This window comes from Herpailurus yagouaroundi, unplaced genomic scaffold, assembly GCF_014898765.1.
Source record: "Herpailurus yagouaroundi ecotype Mexico unplaced genomic scaffold, PumYag 569, whole genome shotgun sequence".
Classification (NCBI taxonomy): Eukaryota; Metazoa; Chordata; class Mammalia; order Carnivora; family Felidae; genus Herpailurus; species Herpailurus yagouaroundi.
Genome location: NW_024412786.1, coordinates 2734099 through 2756054, shown reverse-complemented (window position 1 = coordinate 2756054; position 21956 = coordinate 2734099). Strand labels below are relative to the sequence as shown.

The following is a 21956-nucleotide window of genomic DNA, read 5'->3' as shown; positions in this document are numbered from 1 at the left end:
GTGGAGGGAAGCTGAGTCTGAGTGGAGAGAAGCTGAGGCTGAGTGGAAGAAAGCTGAGTCTGACTGGAGAGAAGCTGGGGTCAAGTGGAGAGAACCAGGGATCCCGGGGAGAGAAGCTGGGAACTAGTGGGGAGGATTTGAGATCCACTGGAGATAAACTGCAGTCAAGTGCAGAAAAGCTGGGGCCTAGTGGAGAGAAGCTGGAGGATTCAGGAATGGGCAGCATAAATGAAGAGAGCATTGAAAGGTTGATAGAAGTTACTGGTGCTGAGATGGAAATTCCTGTTGAAAGAGTGGAAGGGAATGATGAGCTCGAAGGGGCTAAGGAGGCGGGAATTGGGGAGGATGTCTTGGAGGGGGTGAATGATATTGCTGACGAATCTGTTTCCGCGGAAGAGAAAGAGGTTATAGGTGAAGGTAGTGGTGAAGGAGGCAGATGAAGGACTGGAGCTAAAGAAAGAAAGGGAAGCAGAGAGCGGAAGTGTTGCAAGTCAAAAAGGAGACATCAGAGCCCAGCCGAGCATTATTGACCCTGAAGAAGTAAACACGAGAGAGGGAATGAAGAGCTTCTGGGGTTGAAGGTGGAGGCCAGGGCCAATGGAAACGAAGAAGGGTGAGAAAAAGGGAAATGGGAACATTTTGAGGAGAAAGGAAAGATCTGGAAAGGTGTTGATAAGTAGAGGACAAGTGGAGATTGGTTCCTTGGAGAAGAGCTGTGACTTGTAGGGAAATGTTTGAGAAGGGGATTTGGGACGGGCTAGAAGATTTCGTTTAATGTGTGATTGGGTTTACGAGATCCGGAAGAGTGCATAGTGAGAAAAATGGAAAATTATGGAAGGACAAAGGATAGGTAATGGAGGTTGTGAAGGAAGAAGCAAGCTGGAGCGAGCAAAGAAAACTTCTCAAAGAGGGTCCTGAAGAAGAATGAGGGGCTCCAAAGTGACCAAGGCAAGAGCAAAGAAAATGAGGGAAGAAAAACAAAAAGTAAGAAGTCAAATCCCATCATCATGATTATGTTTGTTGGGTTTGAAAGTTATTTCCTTTACTCTTTCTATAACGTGTGCCCTCCCGTGTAAGCCAATTTTGCAATGTGATGGGACAGGCCTTTTGCAGGGCCCCATACATCTGGACCAGGCTCATCCTCATGGATCTTCCGTCTAACTAGCCCCCAAATGTATCCAGAATAATTGCTGGCCTCCACTATTTCAGTCACTTCACCATGATCACCATTTCCATGGCTTTCCCTCCCCTTCGCACATCAAATTCGAGTTGCTCATACTCAATTTGAAGTTACCTCAACTATTTGTGTTATTATTGTTTCCATTTTTGACCCATGTTATATATATATAATACACATTATATATGTGTATATACATTATATATGACATATACGCATTGTATGTATAGACATGTATATAATGATCCACATTATATATCATGTATATCATATATATTTATGTATAAATATATATATATATATATATTTTTTTTTTTTGAGAGAGAGAGAGAGAGAAAGTGCAAGTGGGGGGGTGGGGAGAGGGGCAGAGGGAAACACAGAGAATCCCAGGCAGGCTCCACACTCAGTGTGGAGCCCAACTCGGGGCTTGATCCCACAACCCTGGGATTGTGACCTGAGCTAAAATCAAGAGCTGGACACTCAACCAACCGGACCATCCAGGCGCCACTCCCATCTTTGGCTTTTATTTGCTCATCTAATCACGTGGACTTTTCCTCTTGTGTCAGTCTCCTTTGGGGCTTTCTTTTATGACTTCCACATGCCATCCGCCATCCACTGTCATCCCAGGGAAGAGAGGACCCCCTGAGTGCCTGCTGTCACGACATCAGTGTCAAAACGTAGGTTCTTAGGTCGTGTTTTTCTCTTGGATAGGGATGTAAGGAGATGACAGAAAGCAGCCATGGAGTGTTAGGATGAAAGAAATATTTCACCCTTTTCCTCCATATACTTTTATTCATTCATTTACTTACTTATTTTTAATGTAATTTTTTTAAGTTTATTTTTTTGACAGAGATAGAGAGTGAGCGGGGAGGTGCAGAGAGAGGGGGGAGACAGAGAATCCCAAGCAGGATCCGCGCTGTCAGCGCAGAGCCTGACGTGGGGCTTGAATTCACGAACGTTGAGATCATGACCTGAGCGAGAACCAAGAGTTGGGCGCTTAACCAACTGAGCCGCCCAGAAGCCCCACCTCCATGTACTTTTAAAAGTCTGCAATATTTCTGAGGAGTAGAAACTTCACCATATCATAAGTATCATGACACAAATTTAGAATAGACTCATGTTTTTATTTTGTTTAATATTTTATTTTATTTTATTTATTTTTTTTTTTCAATGTTTATTTATTTTTGGGACAGAGAGAGACAGAGCATGAACGGGGGAGGGGCAGAGAGAGAGGGAGACACAGAATCGGAAACAGGCTCCAGGCTCTGAGCCATCAGCCCAGAGCCCGACGCGGGGCTCGAACTCCCGGACCGCGAGATCGTGACCTGGCTGAAGTCGGACACTTAACCGACTGCGCCACCCAGGCGCCCCTAATATTTTATTTTTGAAAGAGAGAGAGAGAGAACACAAATAGAGGAGGGGCAGAGGGAGACACAGAATCCGAAGCAGGCTCCAGGCACTGAGTTGTCAGCACAGAGCCAGAAGCCCGACGCGGGGCTCGAACTCACGAACCGTGAGATGAACAGAGCCAAAGTTGGACACTTGACCGACTGAGCCACCCAGGTACCCCTAAATTGTTCATTTTTTACATACCCTTTGCTAATTTTCTGCCAAGTTTCCAAAAGATCTGTAAAGCCCATGCCATAGTTTTGTTCAGATAGTCAAACCTAATAGATAATTTATTAATTTCACTTTTTTTCCCCAGCAATTTCCTTCTTTGAGTCCTTTGTCGTCTGGGTCTGAGGTAGAGTGGCTCTGTTCCAGGCTTCCTCCACAGCTACTTTCCTGGACTTCTTAGCCCTTCTCTCTGTTCTTCTGTGTTGGATCTCCTACTGCCTGGATCTTAGATCTTCTCCCTCTCTCTTGTTTTACAGACTTATTTTGGTCAACCACATCCTCTAATAGCTTCCAGAGATGGATATGACCTGTTTTTCTTCCGTATATGAATTACCTGTTTTCTACCACTCTGACGGGTCAGCCTGCCCTCTTGTCTCATTTTCTGTGCTTCTACTACTATAGGACATTGGAGCCCGGTTAGGGCTCTTATCTTTTTTTCTATTCTTGTCCCTCTTTTTTTATTCTACTCTCTGGACAGTGTCATTAACTTTACCTTCTTATCCTTTCTATTGAGGGTTTTTTTTTTTTTAATTTCGATTCTCTTGTTCACTGATTGTTTCTTTTTTTATATAGCATTTCTGTTTTTATTTCATGTACATGTTCTCTTAGCTCTCCAAGGAAGAACTTTCCTGTTTCTAATTGTTCTGTTTTTCTTATTGTTTCCTTTGAATTCTTCTCCCCCCACCACCTTTTCTGGTATGTGTGTGTGTGTGTGTGTGTGAAGTTTTCCTCAAATGTTTGATCTTATTCCGTGTGCACAGATTGGGCTTGTTAATCGACGGTCTTCATTCTTTATGGTTTTTACTGTATTTATCCCTTTATTTTCATCTTGGTGAGGTTTGGAGTTAAACATTGTGTGTTCAGTCTGCCGTGTTTGACAAAAAGTCTCCTCCAGTACATTTTGATTATTCTTTTTTTAAATTTTATTTCTTATTTTTTTTTAAGTTTACATCCAAATTAGTTAGCATCTAGTGCAACAATGATTTCAGGAGTAGGTTCCTTAGTGCCCCTGACCCATTTAGCCCATCCCCCCTCCCACAACCCCTCCAGTAACCCTCTGTTCTCCATATTTATGAGTCTCTTATGCTTTGTCCCCCTCCCTGTTTTTATATTATTTTTGTTTCCCTTCCCTGATGTTCATCTGTTTTGTCTCTTAAAGTCCTCATATGAGTGAAGTCATATGATTTTTGTCTTTCTCTGACTGACTAATTTCACTTAGCATAATACCCTCCAGTTCCATCCACATAGTTGCAAATGGCAAGATGTCATTCTTTTTGACTGCCGAGTGATACTCGATTGTATATACATACGACATCTTCTTTCTCCATCCATCCATCGATGGACATTTGGGCTGTTTCCATACTTTAGCTATTGTTGATAGTGCTGCTGTAAACATTGGGATGCATGTGTCCCTTCGAAACAGCACACCTGTATCCCTTGGATAAATACCTCGTAGTGCAATTGCTGGGTCATAGGGTAGTTCTATTTTTAGTTTTTTGAGGAACCTCCACACTGTTTTCTAGAGTGGCTGCACCAGCTTGCATTCCCATACATTTTGATTATTCTTAATTGAATTTTCAAGTGTAACCCTGATTTTCATCTTGAAGGTAACTTACTATTTCCTTTATGAATTTTCCTGGGTCAAAGTGACTAACGTAGCGAACAAATAAACCTCAGCACACAGCAAAGTACTAGATCAGTTATTATAAACATGCTGTAATTGCTCTCATCTTAAAACAACAATGCATCTTAAACCTGTTATCTCATCTTTAAAACAACACAAAGCCTCTCTTGACCACACACATATTCCCCTCTGGCTACCGCCCCACTTTCCTGGTTCCCTGTGGTAGGCACAAAAGTGGCCCCTCAAAGAGATACTCACTTCCTGATCCCAGGAACCTGTGCATATAGCCTCATATGACAGAAGGGTGAATATTAGTTGACATGGCAAAAGATATGATTAAGTTACAGATCTTGAAAGGGGGAGCTTATGCTAGATCATCTGGGTGAGCCCTAAATGCCATCACAAGCATCATTATATGAAAGAGACGAAGGAGATCAGACACAGAGAAGAGGAGGCGGCCATGTGAGCCCAAAGCCAGAGGCAGGAATGGTTCGGCCACCAGCAGTTGGAACAGCAAAGAATGGATTCTCCCTCAGAGCCTCTGGAGAGGGTGTGGCCCTTGCCAAGGCCTTGATTTTGGACTTTTGGCCTCCAGAACTCTAGTCTCCAGAGGGAATAAATTTCTGTTCTTCTAAGCCATGCAGCTTGCGGTAATTTTTTACAGCAGCTCTAGGAAACTAATACATTCCCTTCACAGCAGGATTCCTCCAAATAGTTGTTTACCCTTTTTCTAATCTTCTCCCTTCCTTTTTATCCAGCTGTTTATATTGGACTTTTAAAAATATACAGAAAAGTTGAAAGTTGAGAGCAACTAACTATTCTTTGCCTGGATGTAACAGTTGGTAATAGTTTGCCCTGTTGTGCTTTGTCAGTACCTCACGGATCTCCTAAGAACGAAGACATTCTCCTACAGGGGCACCTGGGGGGCTCAGTCAGTTAAGCGTGGGCCTCTTGATTTCAGCTCAGGTCATGATCTCACTGTTCATCGTGAGTTTGAGCCTGATGCTGCTCTCTGAGCTGACGGCACAGAGCCTGCTTGGGATTCTCTCCCTCTCTCTCTGCCCCTCCCCAACTTGAGGTGTCCGTCTCTCTCTCTCTCTCTCTCTCTCTCTCCCCTCAAGATGAATAAGTAGGGGTGCCTGGGCGGCTCAGTCGGTTAAGCCTCTGACTTCAGCTCAGGTCATGATCTTGTGGTTTGTGGGTTTGAGCCCTGTGTCGGGCTCTGGGCTGACAGCTTAGAGACTGGAGCCTGCTTCAGATTCTGTGCCTCTCTCTCTCTCTCTCTCAAAAATAAATAAACATCAAAAAAAATATTTTTAAGATAAGTAAATAAACTTAAAAAAGTTAAAGACACTTTCCTCCATATCCACAACACCTAAGTAAATTAAAAAATTTTAAATTTAATAAATTAAAAATTGAGAATAATTCTTTAAAAGCATCTAATATTCAATCTATATTTAAATTTCCTTCCAAATAAAATAAAATAAAATAAAATAAAATAAAATAAAATAAAAATGTCCTTCCTTGTCCCCAAAAGATCTTTTATAACCTTTTTTCCTTGACCCAAGCATGCATTCAGGGCTAATGTATTGAATGTGTTTGTTAACTCGTTTTAATCTACATTAATTTCCTCTAATTTTGTTTTTAACAGCTTTGACTTTTTAAAGAATTTAAGCCTGTTTTCTTAGATGTCTAGCATTCTGGATTTGTCTAGTTGTGTCCAGATGGTATCATTTAGTTCATTCTTCTATCCACTGTAGTTCTCATGTACTAGAAGTTGGAGCCATAGGCCCTGGTTTCTTTCTCTGTAGCACTTATCACCTCTGACTCAGAATTTTCCTTCTGTCCTTTTTTTATTATCATCTCTCCCCAGTAGAATATAAGCCCCATGAGGGAATCAGTGTGTGCCTGCTGGGTTCCCTGTTCTAGTCTGCTGTCTAACCAACACATAGTAGGCACTCAGCATGTGTTTGTGATATGAACTAAAGTCATATTAAGTGACTTTACCTGTGTCAATACTATTTAACATCTAATGGGAAATTGCTAGAATAATTTACCCTGTTCCTTAGAATAAATCACATTTTTTGAGGCCTCAAATGCCTGAAAATATCTTTATTCCAAATTTGAGGTTTGTCTAGGTACAGAATTTTCCCTCGGTAGTTTGAAGACATGCCCCTTTGTGTTCTTCCTTCACTCATGGCCATTGAGAGTCCATCATTGAGCCATTGCACACGAGCAGGCGCTCTGTATATGTGGTGTTTTCTTCTCCTTGCCTCTGTTATTTCTGCTAATTTACTGGTCAGATGTTTATAGCTTGCTTATCCTTCTATTCTCTAGGAACTCTGATCCCATAGTTGGACAATAAAATAGACATAGTTGGTGTGGGCAGAATTGTAAAGATAAGCTACAGAAAGCTCAGCCCTAGAAGTAGGATCTTTTTGCAAGTGGTGACAGCTAACATTTCCCGAATTCTTCTGATAATCTGAATAATTTCATAGGCACCATGCTAAGCACTTTACATGCTCCCTGTCATTTCATCCTTCCAACAACTAACTCTCTGAGACGGGAACTATTACCGTGTCAACTCCACTGGGTAGAAACTGCCAGGGCCATGCCCTGAGCCCACAGCTGCACTGGAAGCCACCCTGATGAACTGCCCCCTCTGTTCCTACGAGACAAGGCCTGCTACTGGGTTTCTCAGCCCGCCAAAGCAAGGTCTGCGATCCTGCCCTGGGGGCGGGGAATGAGGCGGGGCAGCAACCCGGTCCAGCTCTTCAGTGAGGCGTGTTGAACGAGTGCTTCGGTGGCAAGTTTTAAAGAACATAAATGCCAAAAAGCAGTGATGTTTATTTTCTTTCCCAGATCTCTGCCTTCCCAAGATCATCTGCTCCTAGCCTCGTCTGGTGATTCTCTGAGCACCGAGAAGTTGTTGCCTCTCTTAAAGGAGGCCCACACAGGCACGAGGTCAGGACAGTTGTGTGGGGCTCTCCAAGTGCACCGCACAATATATAAATGACGAAGGAAATAATCAGACCTGTTCTTTGGATGGATTACATTTTCTCCTGGGACACCAGATGCATTCCACTGAGGCCACAGAAAGGAAAAGGATTGAGACGCCACGACAAACGGAGGCCACCTTGTAAGTGCCGATATTTTCAATCATCTAGATAGCTGGAACTTTATAGATGTAATATCCTTTAAAATTAACCAAAATGCACACATTTGAGGGCATCGAGGCTCTCGAGTGATTTTATGTATCTCTATTATCCTGTTCTTTCTTTGCATATTTGCCAAAGATCCTGTTTCTTGCAACGGGATGTGTTAAAAATGACTTTATGAAAAAGAAAATGACTTTATGGTTTGGCTTGTGTTTAAGTGCCCCCCTTTGCCGGTCCCATTAATTCATTCAGCAAACACTGAACACTTACTGTGTGCCAGCTGGGAATGCAACAAATGTGAAGGACCAGGTTCTTGCCCTTGGCCACCTGTCTCTTGTTGACACAGACCTCTCAACACGTAGATGTCCGTGCACTGTGAGGCGGGCGAGGAGGGCGCTATGTACTAAGAGTGGTGTGACTGCAGAAGGGGGAGGGCCTGGCCTTGCGGCTGGTGGCGGGGGGCAATCAGAGAAGCCTTCCTCATGGAGGTGACCACTTGGGGCTGGACTTAGACGGGTGAGAAGGGGTCCACACTGGGTGAGGAGAGGACAAGCAAACATTCTCAGAAAGAAGATTGCTGAGGACAGTGACTGGGGACTGCATGGCTCAGTCAGGAGAGGAGAACAGTCATTTGGTGCAGGCGGAGCAGAGAGAGTATTATAGAGACTGGCACACTCTGGAAAACAGTATGGGAGGTTCCTCAAAAAATCAAAACTAGAACTACCCTACGACCCAGCAATGGCACTGCCAGGTATTTATCCAAGGAATACAGGTGCTAGGTACCTAGCAATGGCACTAGGTATTTATCCAAGGGATACAGGTGTGCTGTTTCGAAGGGACACGTGTACCCCCATGTTCATAGCAGCACGATCGACAACAGCCAAAGTATGGAAAGAGCCCAAATGTCCACCGATGGATGAAATGGATAAAGACGATGTGGTATATCTATACAATGGAGTATTACTCGGCAATCAAAAAGAATGAAATCTTGCCATTTGCAACTATGTGGATGGAACTGGAGGGTATTATGCTAAGTGAAATTAGTCAGTCAGAGAAAGACAAAAATCATATGACTTCACTCATATGAGGACTTTAAGAGACAAAGCAGAGGAACATCAGGGAAGGGCAACAAAAATAATATAAAAACAGGGAGGGGGACAAGACAGAAGAGACTCATAAATATGGAGAACAAACTGAGGGTTACTGGAGGGGTTGTGGGAGGGGGGAGGGGCTCAATGGGTCAGGGGCATTAAGGAATCTACTCTTGAAATCACTGTTGCACTATATGCTAACTAACTTGGAGGTAAATTTAAAAAAATAAAATGATAGAGACTGGCAGGATGTGAGCTTGGCATAGCCTGGGGACAGCCTTGAATGCAGGGTTAAGGAAGTTAGCCTTTGCTCTGTAGGCGACAGGGAGAATGACACCATGAGATCTTTGCTTTACATGGCTTACCAAGCTGAGAGATGTAATCAACAGGGTGCAGCATCAGGGGGGCTCAGAGTGGAGCACTGAGTAGGTGCTCAATAAAGCGGGAGATATGATTATTAGATCATTAGAATGAACAGTTCAAGGGGCACCTGGAGCGTCTGACTTAGCTCAGGTCATGATCTTCCGGTTCATGGGTTTGAGCCCCACGTCAGGTGCTATTGCTGACAGCTCAGAGCCTGGAGCTTGCTTTGGATTCTGTGTCTCCCTCTCTCTCTGCCCCTTCCCCACTCATGCTGTCTCTCTGTCTCAAAAATAAGCAAACATGAAAAAAATAATAAAATAAAATAAATACACCTTAAAAATATTAAAAAAAAAAAGAATGAACAGTTCGAGGTAGAGAGGTCAAGGCTATGAACTAAAGCAGAGAAAGTGGGGACAAAAACCAGAGGATAGATTGGAGAGGGTTTTAGAAGTCCTGTTGAACAGGCTTGCTAATTAATTGTGAATGGCTGGTGAGGAGGGAGGCACCACACTTAGGGACAGCAGTAGCTGATGCATATCATCTGGTGCTTACTCTGTAGTTAGGCACTTTGCCCTAACTCATTTCATTTAATCCCATAATAGCCATAATAGCCCTATTAGAGGGATTGTATTACTATTGGCATTTTATAGGAGAGGAAGTTGGAGCCTGGAGTGCTCCACCAAGGCGACAAGGCAGGTAGAGTGTGATAGCGGTTAGGATTTGAACCCAAGAGAATCGGCGCCCTTAGCTGCTACACAGCTTCAGCAGCTGACTGAATTTCGGGACCAGCCGATTGGGATGTGAAGTGACCACTTCAGAAAGCAATTACACAAGGGGCAGATTAGGGCCTAGAGCCCGCTGAACCCACCTTCTGCCCCCCCCAGAGCTCACAAACAGGCCGCCGGGTACCCCATCAGGCCATAGCCGTGTTGTGTTTGTCTTACAGAATATTTTTAAAAACATTTTTAGAACTGATTGCTAATGTTAAAAAAAAATCTAGAGAGTCACATTAAAGCCTGCTGGATTATTTTTATTATTATTATTATTAATTTAAATATTTTATTTTATTTTATTTATTTTTTGTTTTTTTTTTTTTAACATTTATTCATTTTTGAGAGTGAGACAGACAGAGCATGAATGGGGGAGGGGCAGAGAGAGAGGGAGACCCAGAATCCGAAGCAGGCTCCAGGCTCCGAGCTGTCAGCACAGCACCCAACGCGGGGCTTGAACTCACAGACTCCGAGATCATGACCTGAGCTGAAGTCGGACGCTTAACCGACTGAGCCACCCAGGCACCCATTTTGTTTATTTTAGAGAGAGAGAGAGGGTGCAAGTAGGGGAGAGGGGCAGAGGGAGAAAGAGAGAATCTTAAGCAGGCTCCATGCTCAGCGCAGAGTCTGAAATCGAGAGCCGGCTGCTCAACCGACTGAGCCAGCCAGGGTCCCCAGCCTTGATTATCTTGAAAAGTGAGAAAATCTGGCCATACTGGGCCCATATAGCAACCCTGGCTGCCTATTCTGTGTTTCCTTCAGCTGGGACCCGTGCTCTCCCGTTGGCCAGAGCTCACCGGCCTGGGGTCCCTGCCCACCTCCACGGGTGCCGGAGTTTGCATCCCTCGGCCACAAGCTGATACGAGACTGTTTTTGTGCATTTCATCCTGTGTCAAGCCCAGGCCTCCACTGACGGTTAAATTCTCCTTTTGAACTTCAGGGAATATAAGATAAAAACAAACAACACGTTTTGCTTTGTTTGCTTTTTCCCTTCATGCTGTGGGAATTGAGAAAAAATAATTACCCACCCGCACTTGAATGCCCACAGGCGGAGGGCCACGTACAGGCAGTGCAGGACGAAAGTGAACGGTCACAGTTCCTGAAACCAGCACCAGGTGAAAGGAAATCTCAGTCGTGCCGTGGAAAACAGCAGATGTAATGGCAGCTCTACAAATCATGCCGTGACTTCTTTCTGTCGAATTTGTTCGGAACTTAATAATTTGCCTGAGTTTTGAACCGGCTTCTTTGGGCATGTTACAAGGAAGCACGTATTTTTAGAGGAAAATACGTGTGCACGTATGCATGTGTGTGAGGCGTGCGTGGGCCGTAGCTTACACTCCGTAGCTTGGGATTCTCTGCAGGGGTTGGATTTCAAAATTTTATGTTAAAATTTTTATGATTTATTCAAGATTTGAAAAGATGTTTCTGTGCCACTAAGTTAAAATGTGAGGCACAGGGCGGCAAACATGTTCCCATAGTCAATATTTTTTTTTTATTTTTATTTTTTAACGTTTATTTATTTTCGAGACAGAGAGAGACACAGCATGAACGGGGGAGGGGCAGAGAGAGAGGGAGACACAGCATCCGAAGCGGGCTCCAGGCTCTGAGCGGTCAGCACAGAGCCCGACGCGGGGCTCGAACTCACGGACCGTGAGATCGTGACTTGAGCTGAAGTCGGACGCTTAACCGACTGAGCCACCCAGGTGCCCCCCCATATTAAATGTTTTGTTGCACCAAAGGTGTAACCATTCCCGCAGCAGCGGTCAGCTTGGATACATGATGGATTTTATGCTTGTGTGGTTGTCTGCAAGTCGTAAGCTACACTCGGAGACACGGGTTCAAATGAGAAATAGAGCTGACGTCAGAGTTGTAGGAGTTTGACTCCCAATCTGTGTTGTTTGTAGTGACACCAGACAGTTTCCCCTCACGCCACCTGATTCAGGAACTGGAAGAAGGCAGCCGCTGCGGCTGGGCTGGAATGTCTCAGGCCACCGAGCACCATTCTGGGAGGGCCCCTGGGTCTCAGAGTTCACTGTCCATCTCAAAAGGGTCATCTGTTCTGTTAGACCACACCACCCCCACTCTCGAGAGGCCAGCCCCGCAAGCTTTCCCCCGGGGGGTTAGACGTGAGTGCGCAGGTTCGAGGTGCAGATCAATCCGGTCTCTGGAGCCGTTCCTACACAGATTACACCGGCTCCTGAGGTCACACTGCTGTGCCTTGGACTCTGACCCCTGCCTAGAACATTCTTCTTCCTCCTCTCCTCCCTCCTCAGAGACTCCCTACGCCTGAGGTGCACACCCAGGGTGGGACCCGGGCGTGTGTTGCGGCCAATTCTTCCGTTTGACCAATTCTTCCATTCTTATCCGCGTCACTCGGAATCCGCTGTTCCTTATTGATATCATGTCGGTACCAGGTACTCGGCACCATGCTGACAGCCAGCGACACAACAGACGGGTGCCCTGCTCCTGGGGACAAGAGGAGCATGCAGCGACTCGCTCGTGAGCAAGGTGGCACTTGTCACAGGACTCGAACAACTGGTGTTTTATCTCAGCCACATTATAATTTCATTTCTGTGGTGAGGCCTAAAAAGCCTAGGCGCCCCAGAAGATCGGCCAGGCGCGTGGTAAAATTCTACTTCTTCCTTCATTTACCAAATATTTGCTAAACACCCATTACTTGTCAGGCGCTGTGCGGGATGTCAGGATTATAACAGAGGACAGAACTGACACATTTGTCACTTGGAACTTGCGCTGTCACAGAAGGTGACAGGAAAAAAAAAAAAAAACTGTGTCAATATGTAACCTGAGCTAAGAATTTTGGAGAAAAACCAAGCAGGGTAAGGGAGAGAGAATGACCTGAGGTAGCAGTGAGGGGCCTGCGCTTTTAGACACAGTATGTAGGAAGGCCTTTCCGATGAGGTGACTCCTGAAGCAGGGCCCAGAAGGAGGGGAGGGAGAAGCAGCTGTTTGGAGGAAGTCCTTCCCCGGGTGAGGGGGGTGGGGGTGCGGGGAGGACTCCCCAGTGGCAAGTGGCCTGGCCTTTTTGAGAAATCAGAAGTCACCAGCTGAACTCCTGCCCCCGCCGTTTCCTCATCCGCGAGTCCATGGGCTTGTTGGGAGGAACAGACAAAATCACTTACGGAAATATCTATGTCAACCGTCAGGCACTGTGTAAAAAGTTACTGTCTTTGTGTTGACTTTACCCGGCTTTTGTAGAGTGTCTAAATCGTCAGGACTGTAATTATTATATTACAGTTCTGCCCTCTCATTTTTTGTATTATCGTGGTGAAATTCATCTAACATGTAATTATCCCTCATAAAGCGTGTACTCCAGTGGCATTCGTTCTGCGTGCACCCACCATCGCTGACTACTTTCAGACTTTTTCATCATCCTGCTCTTAAGATTTTCAGATTCGTTTATGCAGCCCCTCTTGAAAAAAGCCTTTCCCCCCATATCTGACTTTGTCCATTCCAGTTCTGGCTGGCCTTCCCCGGTTCCTATGACTCCTCCGTGTGTTTATTCAACAGCTATTTATCGAGCAGCTACTATGCAACGGGCACCAGGCTAGGTCGGTACTAAGGATATAGCGGGGACAAAGGACACACAGGCCTTCACTTAGGGGACTCGTAATCTAGTGGGGATTTAGGCTCTGAACATGTAATTACCAGGAAATTGATTTAAACTGGATAAATGCTTATAAGAAAAAAGTGCTTTGAAAATTGTGTTGAAAACATTTGTGGAGTTATAAAAGCTACTAGAAGTGAGAAGCTTAATAGCTGCTAGCTACTAAAGCTCAGGCTAGCATGACCATATCGTTCTTAGTTCAGAGACACTGGAAAGAAAGATCACCTCCGGGAAGTGACCTGGATTGTGTTAGCACAGAGTGGGAAGGCAGGGGCTGAGGTCAGAGCGGTGACGTCTCATTCATTTCCTCCTGCTATCAGTCTGTTGAGATACTCGACGACAGATAGTGTTACCATTGCTCCCGTTTTGTAGACGTGGAAACTGAGGCATAGAAGGTCGTGCCTTGCCTCGTGCCACCTGGTGGGGATTTTATTTCACTTTAGCCCTCCGTCTGGTAGAGCTGAAAAGCATTTTGTCCAATAGGGGTCAGTGCTGCACCTGACTGGGTTTAAGACCTGCTCTGTTGGTCAGGATCCACCCAGCCCACTTGGTGTGCTCCCAGCCTTCCAGGAGAGGGCACTGCTAGGCTGGCCTTGGAGTCACCTCACCAGAGCTCCTGGGTCCCGCCCTCCAGCGCCCCCGCCCCCAGACTCATGACCGAGCAAGCTCTCAGCTCCCCCAGGCCTTTTCTTGCACGCTCATGTGTGCGTCTGTGTTTTCCCAGATGATTGTTTCTTAATCACGCTACGGAATAACAAATCAGGGCTAGTAACCCAAGTTACCTCGAGTGACGAGCCAGGGAACACCAAAACGTAGGTACAGCCCCCTGGGCGGGGAGCCACAAAACTGCTGGCGTGGTCCTCGGAGCCACGTGGTCCAGCAGAGCCACGGCAGTGCCCACACTGCACGTCCGTCATGTAGGCGCAATTGTCGGATTTCTTTAGGCAAGGTGACCTGGCAGCGTTTCCACCCCACCCACAGCTCGTTTCGCTTTCCTAATGTTGTTAAAAAGTGCCTCCTAACTGAAGTAGGGTGGTTGAACCCGTTCCAACATTTTACTTCATTTTCGAATGTGACCACTTGTTGGAGATCTCTTCCTTCTAGTGGGTCTCTTCCCTTTCTTCTCGGGAAGATGCCCGCGACTGTCCTCTTTGGCATTTGTCCAAAGTCCAGTTTCTAGTAGCTTTGGGGCTGTGGTTTAATTTTAACCATAAGAGCTTCTTTTAGAGTAATTACTTTTTAATCTGGAAAGAGCCAGTTTGTTGCAGAACAATAACACCTCCTTCCTGGAACCAGTAGACAGAGTTATGTTCATTTACTGCTGATATGTCTTTTTTTTTTTTTAATTTTTTAAACATTTATTCATTTTTGAGAGACAGAGCGCAAGTGGGGGTGGGGCAGAGAGAGAGGGAGACACGGAATCTGAAGCAGGCTCCAGCCTCTGAGCTGTCAGCACAGAGCCTGACACGGGGCTCGAACTCACGAACCATGAGATCATGACCTGAGCCGAAGTCAGATGCTTAATCGGCTGAGCCACCCAGGCGCCCCTGATATATTTCTTTTTAAAAGGGGAGACTGATTTGAAAAGGGGGAAATGAAAACGGTGGATAAGGCAGTTTGAAGGACTGTTTGAATGTCTGCTCTAATCAAGGCTGTAAACACCGGGTGTCTTGACAGTGGGCTTGGGAGAGCACCCAGGGACCAAATGATTTAGAGGCCCCTGAGCAGGCCCTGGAACGAATGCAGCAGAAAACGGCTTTTGAGAGCTGTCCTGTGGGCAGCCTTGTGGCGTTCGGCTTTCTGGGACAATCTCCGTTTCTGAGACCGAAGATACACTGGCCGTTCGCCAGGTCATGCATCAGATGGCCACCAATTCTTGGTTCTGAAATGTGGTCACCAGAGAGGCCTGTGAGCCGTGACAGGCGTTATCTCCTTAGCAATGACCTTACCCAGGCAGTGAAGCAGAGCTGGGATCCCCAGGGCACCGGTGAGGGTAATTCCAATTCCTCTTTCACCTATGATGCAGGTCCTTTGGTAATAATGACTTGTATCTGTAGGACATTAAAGGTTTTGAGGCAGAAAGACAGAAATTGGTAATCAACCCTTTTGCGGTTTAGGTGGCAAACCTCTTCTTTGGAAATTCAAAAACAAAAAAAACAAAAAAAACAAACCCACAAAGATGAAAAGAATATAGAATATGCAACGGAGGCCAGTTCTAGAAAAAATTCTTTATGCCATTCTGAGCTAAGGCAAACAAATTTGGGAAGACTTCCTCGTTTTACAGAAGGAGTTTTTTCACTTCACCAGAGATTCACACTCGGATTTATTTAAATATGAAGCTCTTCTAGAGCATTTGAGTAGGAGGGAGGACAGACACACTGGAGGCTAACTTTCAAAAGCTGTTACCAGTGGGAGATGAGTCTTAAATGAAAAAGTGTCTGATTGCCCAGTGAGTCAGTAAGGGCTGAGGCTCCCGTTTAGAAAAATCTGACCTTGCACAGACTCTTTCAAGGGCAGGAGCGGAAAGCCAGGAACGGCCGTGCTGGCCTGATTGGTCCCACAGCAGCTCCTGAAGGCAGAGGCTGTGGCTTTCATAACTCCTCACTGCTGGGGCCCCTGGTTCAGAACACTCAGTGAATATCCGACCAACACATTTGTTGGTTAGATTTGACGCTTGTAAGGAGAAAGATCTTGCGATCTGATCCAGCACAGAATCAGAGCCGGGTGCTTCCCACTTGTCTTGCCTCTGCATGAGTCCTGAAGAAGAAGAGGTAAAGTGCAAGTTTCATGTGCCCAGAGGAAAAAATTCATACAGAGATGAATTGGAAAAAAAAAAGGAAAAGAAATAAAGCCGAGCTAATCTGGGAGTCTGATCACTACTGAGAAGGAGTTTTTGTTTCGTCATTCAGTTTCTAGCACGGCCTCCAGCTCAGACCTGTGCAGCCAAGTCTCACGAAGCTCCTTCCCTGCTCGGGCCTTCTCCCTGCCCCCGGGCTCAGTTACTCACTTGGACCTGGGCTGCTACACCCCAAGGCACCCCTCTTTCCTGAATCCTCCCCCACGCACCTACCAAAGGCAGAGGGGCTAGGGTGGCACTCTCAGGGAGGTGCTAGGCTTCCCGAATGGTGCCATCACCCCCTAGGAAGGACTTCTACTTGGTGATGCCCTGGAGGAGCCCTGGGAGGTAACCGGTTGGGCACTGATTCAGTTGGAAGAGAGCTCAGAGGAAGATGCTTAACTGGAGGAAATAGGGGCGCCTGGGTGGCTCAGTCGGTTGAGCGTCCGACTTCAACTCAGGTCACGATCTCGCGGTCCGTGGGTTCGAGCCCCGCGTCAGGCTCTGGGCTGATGGCTCAGAGCCTGGAGCCTGCTTCAGATTCTGTGTCTCCCTCTCTCTCTGCCCCTCCCCCGTTCATGCTCTGTCTCTCTCTGTCTCAAAAATAAATAAATGTTAAAAAAAAAAAAATTAACTGGAGGAAATAAGTCAGCCCAGGGAAGGACAGGTCTGTGTCTCCCACTGGTTTGGGGGTAGGAGGGTAGAATCAGGAACTTTTGCACCATGAATTCCTAGAATGTTATGATGATTTTTCTAAGATTCTCTTATCTTTTTATTATGTATTTATTATTATTTTTTAAATGTTTATTATTTTTTGAGAGAGAGAGAGACAGAGACAGAGCTTGAGCAGGGGAGGGGCAGAGAGAGAGGAAGATACAGAATCCGAAGCAGGCTCCAGGCTCTGAGCTGTCAGCACAGAGCCCGACGCGGGGCTCAAACTCACAGACCATGAGACCATGACCTGAGCCGAAGTCAGACACCCAACCAACTGAGCCACCCAGGCACCCCAGTTATTATTTATTTTTGAGAGAGAGAGCGCAAGTGACGGAGAGGCAGAGAGAGAGAGGGGACAGAGGCTCTGTGCTGATAGCAGAGAGCCTGATGTGGCGCTCGAACTCATGAACCTGACCTGAGCTGAAGTCGGGCAGTTAACCAACTGAGCCACCCAAGCACCCCCAAGATTCCCTTATCTTAAGGTTTAAATTTTTTTTTAACGTTTTTATTTATTTTTGCGACAGAGAGAGACAGAGCATGAATGGGGAGGGGCAGAGAGAGAGGGAGACACAGAATCGGAAACAGGCTCCAGGCTCTGAGCCATCAGCCCAGAGCCCGACGCGGGGCTCGAACTCACGGACCGCGAGATCGTGACCTGGCTGAAGTCGGACGCTTAACCGACTGCGCCACCCAGGCGCCCCTCCCTTATCTTAAGGTTTGTACTCCTTCAGCCAGCACACACAGGATTGGGACTTTCCTTTTGTCTTGATTATAGCCTCAGAATCACAGGAAAATCCATGAGAATGAGAGTCTGAAAAATGAAAACTCTCACAGAGAAGGCTCAGTGTATTGAGGTAGATGTCAGAAGTCATGAGATATGTTATTGGTCAGTGAGAAATTTCCCCTAAATAATCTTTCAGAGAAAGGAATGGAGGGGCACCTGGGTGGCTAGTTGGTTAAGCATCTGACCCCTGATTCTGGCTCAGGTCATGATCTCATCGTTTATGAGATCGAGCCCCACGCTGGTACTGACAGCACGGGGCCTGCTTGGGATTCTCTCTCTCCCTCTGTCTCTGCCCCTTCCCTTCTCTGGCTCGCTCTCTCTCTCTCTCTCTCTCTCTCTCTTTCTTTCTCTCTCTCTGTGTCTCTCAAAATAAATAAACATTAAAAAAAAAAAGGAATGGAGTCAAGGGCTTAAGTTGGAATATATGTGGTTGACCTAGTTATAAGGTTGCCCGTCTGTTTAATTAATAGATACTTCCATGGTGTGGGACAGCAAGGTCACACGTAGCCCTGGATAGTCACAATGCTGTCCTGGGGCTCTGGAAAAAATGGTGACAAAGGATTCAGCTTCAGGCTTATTTGATCTTAGTCTCCAGGCTGGCATGGATCAGAAGTAGCATAAAATATTGAAGTGGCATCCCAAATATTAGTTCTAAAGAACAAACCGAATGGAGAGGGAGAGCGTCTTAGATCCAGCCAGGGCAGCCAAGCCCCTGGCGAGTGACGTCACTCACGTGTGCCTCGAGGGAGCACCTGCGGCGGTTTGGGATTTGTAGTCCGCTGTGGGACCACAGTGCTGAGAGGGTTCTTCCCCGAGTTAGACTTACCCTGTCAGCAAGACACGGTTTTTAGGATTTGTTGGCCACGTCGTGGCACATTAGGCACAATCTCTTTTAAGTTCAATTAAATTAATGTTTAGAAATACTGTAGATCGAAAGGGCTAGAAAGCACTCTAGCAAGCAGTATTACTGGAATTAAAATGCTTTGAGTTGGAGCCTTAGAGAAACTTACGAATTTGTAGGAGTTAACTGGGATGAGTTCCAGCTCTCACAAGACACATCTAAGTTCCTGAGGGATATCAGCACCGTGTAGTGTGCTGAACTGAGGTGACCTTGCTGCCCCACACCATGGAAGTATCTATCAATTTCAGGAGGTATTTCAGGTGGCTGGGGGCAGAACAAGGAGGGACAGCAGGAGATAAGAAAGGTCATAAAGCATCTTTAAGCACCAGACGTTATCTCCCTCTATGAAACACTGGGGACTGAATTGTTTGGGTCGGTTGCCTGTTTGGGTAGAAAGGTAAACTGAGGCAGGCGTCCCCGGAGCCGACTCGGGAGGAAATGTTCAGGGACAAACACCCTGTAGCTACCTCTTTGATGTCAAAGGTGAAGTAGGTGAACCCCAGACCTCACTATAAGAGATGAAGAGTCACTCCAAATTAATAAGCTCGTTAAACTCGTATTTTTGACTGTCTACACATCGGCTTTAGAGAAAACACATAGAATGCTTCCAGCCACACCTTCTCAAACCACTTAGCTGACAGTTTTTTCTGCTAATTACTCTGGTGAGCGTCTCTGTCATTTACAAAGTTTGAGGCAGGCAGGGTGGTGGTGGGGGGGGGATGTTTGTCCCTTGGTTCCCTTTTTAGCACCTAGGGATCAAATTCTGCCATCTTTTTAAAATTTTTTTTTCAACGTTTATTTATTTTTGGGACAGAGAGAGACAGAGCATGAACGGGGGAGGGGCAGAGAGAGAGGGAGACACAGAATCGGAAACAGGCTCCAGGCTCTGAGCCATCAGCCCAGAGCCTGACGCGGGGCTCGAACTCACGGACCGCGAGATCGTGACCTGGCTGAAGTCGGACGCTTAACCGACTGCGCCACCCAGGCGCCCCAAATTCTGCCATCTTTTGAAATCAGTCCGATCTGTCAGATTACCAGAGGCCACCGAAGTAGAGGACCCGAACCACACACAAACACGCACACGCACACGCACACGCACACGATCACCTGTCTGATTTGCTGTGGCCGCAGGGCCAGGGTCTGTGTTTTTAGGTTTCTATGTGCTTCTTCGTTGTCTTTAAATTTTTTTAAATGTTTATTTATTTTTGAGAGACAGAGAGGGAGACAGAGCATGAGCAAGGGAGGGGCAGAGAGAGAGGGAGACAGAATCCAAAGCAGGCTCCAGGCTCCAGGCTCCGAGCTGTCAGCGCAGAGCCCGACGCGGAGCTCGAACTCATGACCTGTGAGATCGTGACCTGAGCTGAAGTTGGACGCTTCACTGACTGAGCCACCCAGGTGCCCCCTTCATTGTATTTTTGGGTGAATATCGGCTCGTTCACCCAAAGGCTCCTCCTCCACGTTCACTTTGTTTTGATGAAATGAGACGCCTTCTGCCCTTTTCCTTGTTTCTTTCCTTCCTTGGACGTTAGTAAGATCAATGGGGTAAAGCCCATAAAGTATGCTGAATTACTTCAAGAGGAGTTCAGGCTGACTCACTTCGCATACCCCACAGGCCAGGGGTTCTGGCATCTGCTTCCCTGGGGACGCTGCCCGAGAGGAAGCAGCTGGGGCTATGGACCCAGTGCCGCATGGTACTCTTGGTTGGAGCCGCTCACTCCTGACCTTAGCCTCAACACTCTTATCTCCAGAAATAGGATAAATGGCAGCTCAGCCACTTGTGACTCCTCATCATGGGGGCCTTCGGTCACCTCCAGCATGACTTACCAGACTAGATAGTTAGTTCCAGCCCCGGAATGTTCCAGGAACCATTCGAAGGTAGACTCAAAGGGGAACAAGGTGGAACGTAGGAACCTAGGAGGTACTCTCACCAGCTGTTTTCAAAGACGAGGCCGCAGGGAGATGGCGAGCCCCGCTCCTTTGTGTGTCGAGATGTCTGAATTCAGCTGGCAGGGCACAGTGAAGCCCCCCCCCCCCTTCCCGAGAGTTCTTGCTCAGGACAGCCGGGTGACCAGGGCTCAGGGAACATCACAGTAGCTGCAAGCCCCGTCACCTAGATGTCGTTGAACTTCTTAGGCTGTCAATGCTGTGACCTGCTGTAGATTGTGTGGTCGAAGCGCGGACGTGGCTTGGGCAGGCGGCCCCTTCCAGACTCCTCGTTGGGTAGTGGCTTTTCGCTAAACCTGTGCTATTTAGGGACTCTCAGGCCTCCCCTTTACCCTGAACCACCTTCCCTCGTGGATGGTAAAGGAGTTCGATTTCTTAGGTCCGTGTGCCCCGGAGGAGGGGGAGCCACTATACTCCTAAGAGTTATTCACCCACAGGAGAGCCTCAAGGACGAAAGAATCTTCTACAGACAAGGCACGTTGGGGGTTGGAGGTTTGCAGAAGGAGACTCCGGAGTGGGCCCCGAGTCCAGCGGGAGCTCATTAAATCCTTGTTGAATGAGGAAAGAGAAACAGCAGAGGCTAAAAGGGATTGAGACCAGTGGCCCTGGAACACAGCAAGAGGAGACGTTTAATTATGCTAATTAACTAAGCTAACTAAAAGGGAATATGGCATTCATTTGGTTGCCGAAAGCTATTATGAGAAGAAAAAAAAAAAAAATGTGTCAAATCCTGCACCGGGGATGGACGAAGGCTTGGTAGCCAAGGTCTTGGAAAGGACAGAGACAGCCAGCCTTGCAGCTATAAATGGGTCATTTCTGTGTTTCCGTCACCAAAATTTGCCCCTCGATGTCAAGTGACTCTTAGTGTTTGCACGTGCACGTTTATGCTATTAGATGGTCTTCTGAACAATTCTGAGCTTTACGAAAACACTGGCGAAGTCAACACCCAATATTTCCAGGAGCCTGGGTTCCACCCAAGCCTTGCTCAGGGAAGACGGGGCCCTTCCTCGTTCCATTCACCATGTGGCACTTCTGTCATCCTTCTGCCTGGACACTTGCCCTTCCTCAGGAGAGCTGGGCTCCTGCCCAGGCATCTGTGCATGTGTGCGTATGTGTGTGTGTGTGTGTGTGTGTGTGTGCGCGTGTGCATGGGGGGCGGGAGAGGAGGGAGAGGGGATTCTGCTCCTCTATGGTGATTCCACCAGTCACTGGAAGGCTCTGAGCGGAGGCAAGGTGAAGCGACAGTGACACCAAGTGCCAAGAGTGGGAGCTTTGCTGTGGCAGCCAGTGTGGTTTTCTCTCCTCAAATTATAGGAGCGGGAAGGCCTAGTTGCTGTCCGCGGCACTCCCCT

General features: G+C 46.8%; 2 protein-coding genes across 3 annotated transcripts in view; both read left to right on the top strand.

Annotated features, from left to right (window-relative positions):
• LOC121023784 (uncharacterized) overlaps positions 1-492 on the top strand; it is a 1294-nt gene extending 802 nt beyond the window's left edge. The window contains exon 2 of one of the 2 annotated variants that reach the window (XM_040465885.1): positions 49-492. In XM_040465885.1, the coding sequence (XP_040321819.1) occupies positions 49-440 (392 nt within the window). In that variant the 3' untranslated portion in view covers positions 441-492. The remainder of the gene's footprint in view (positions 1-48) is intronic. The other variant, XM_040465884.1, reaches the window with a different exon arrangement.
• A 113-nt stretch (positions 493-605) lies between these two features.
• LOC121023786 (uncharacterized) overlaps positions 606-21956 on the top strand; it is a 32264-nt gene continuing 10913 nt past the window's right edge. The window contains exons 1-2 of the mRNA XM_040465887.1: positions 606-984; positions 7281-7557. Coding sequence (XP_040321821.1) covers positions 7493-7557 — 65 coding nt within the window. The 5' untranslated portion in view covers positions 606-984; positions 7281-7492. The remainder of the gene's footprint in view (positions 985-7280; positions 7558-21956) is intronic.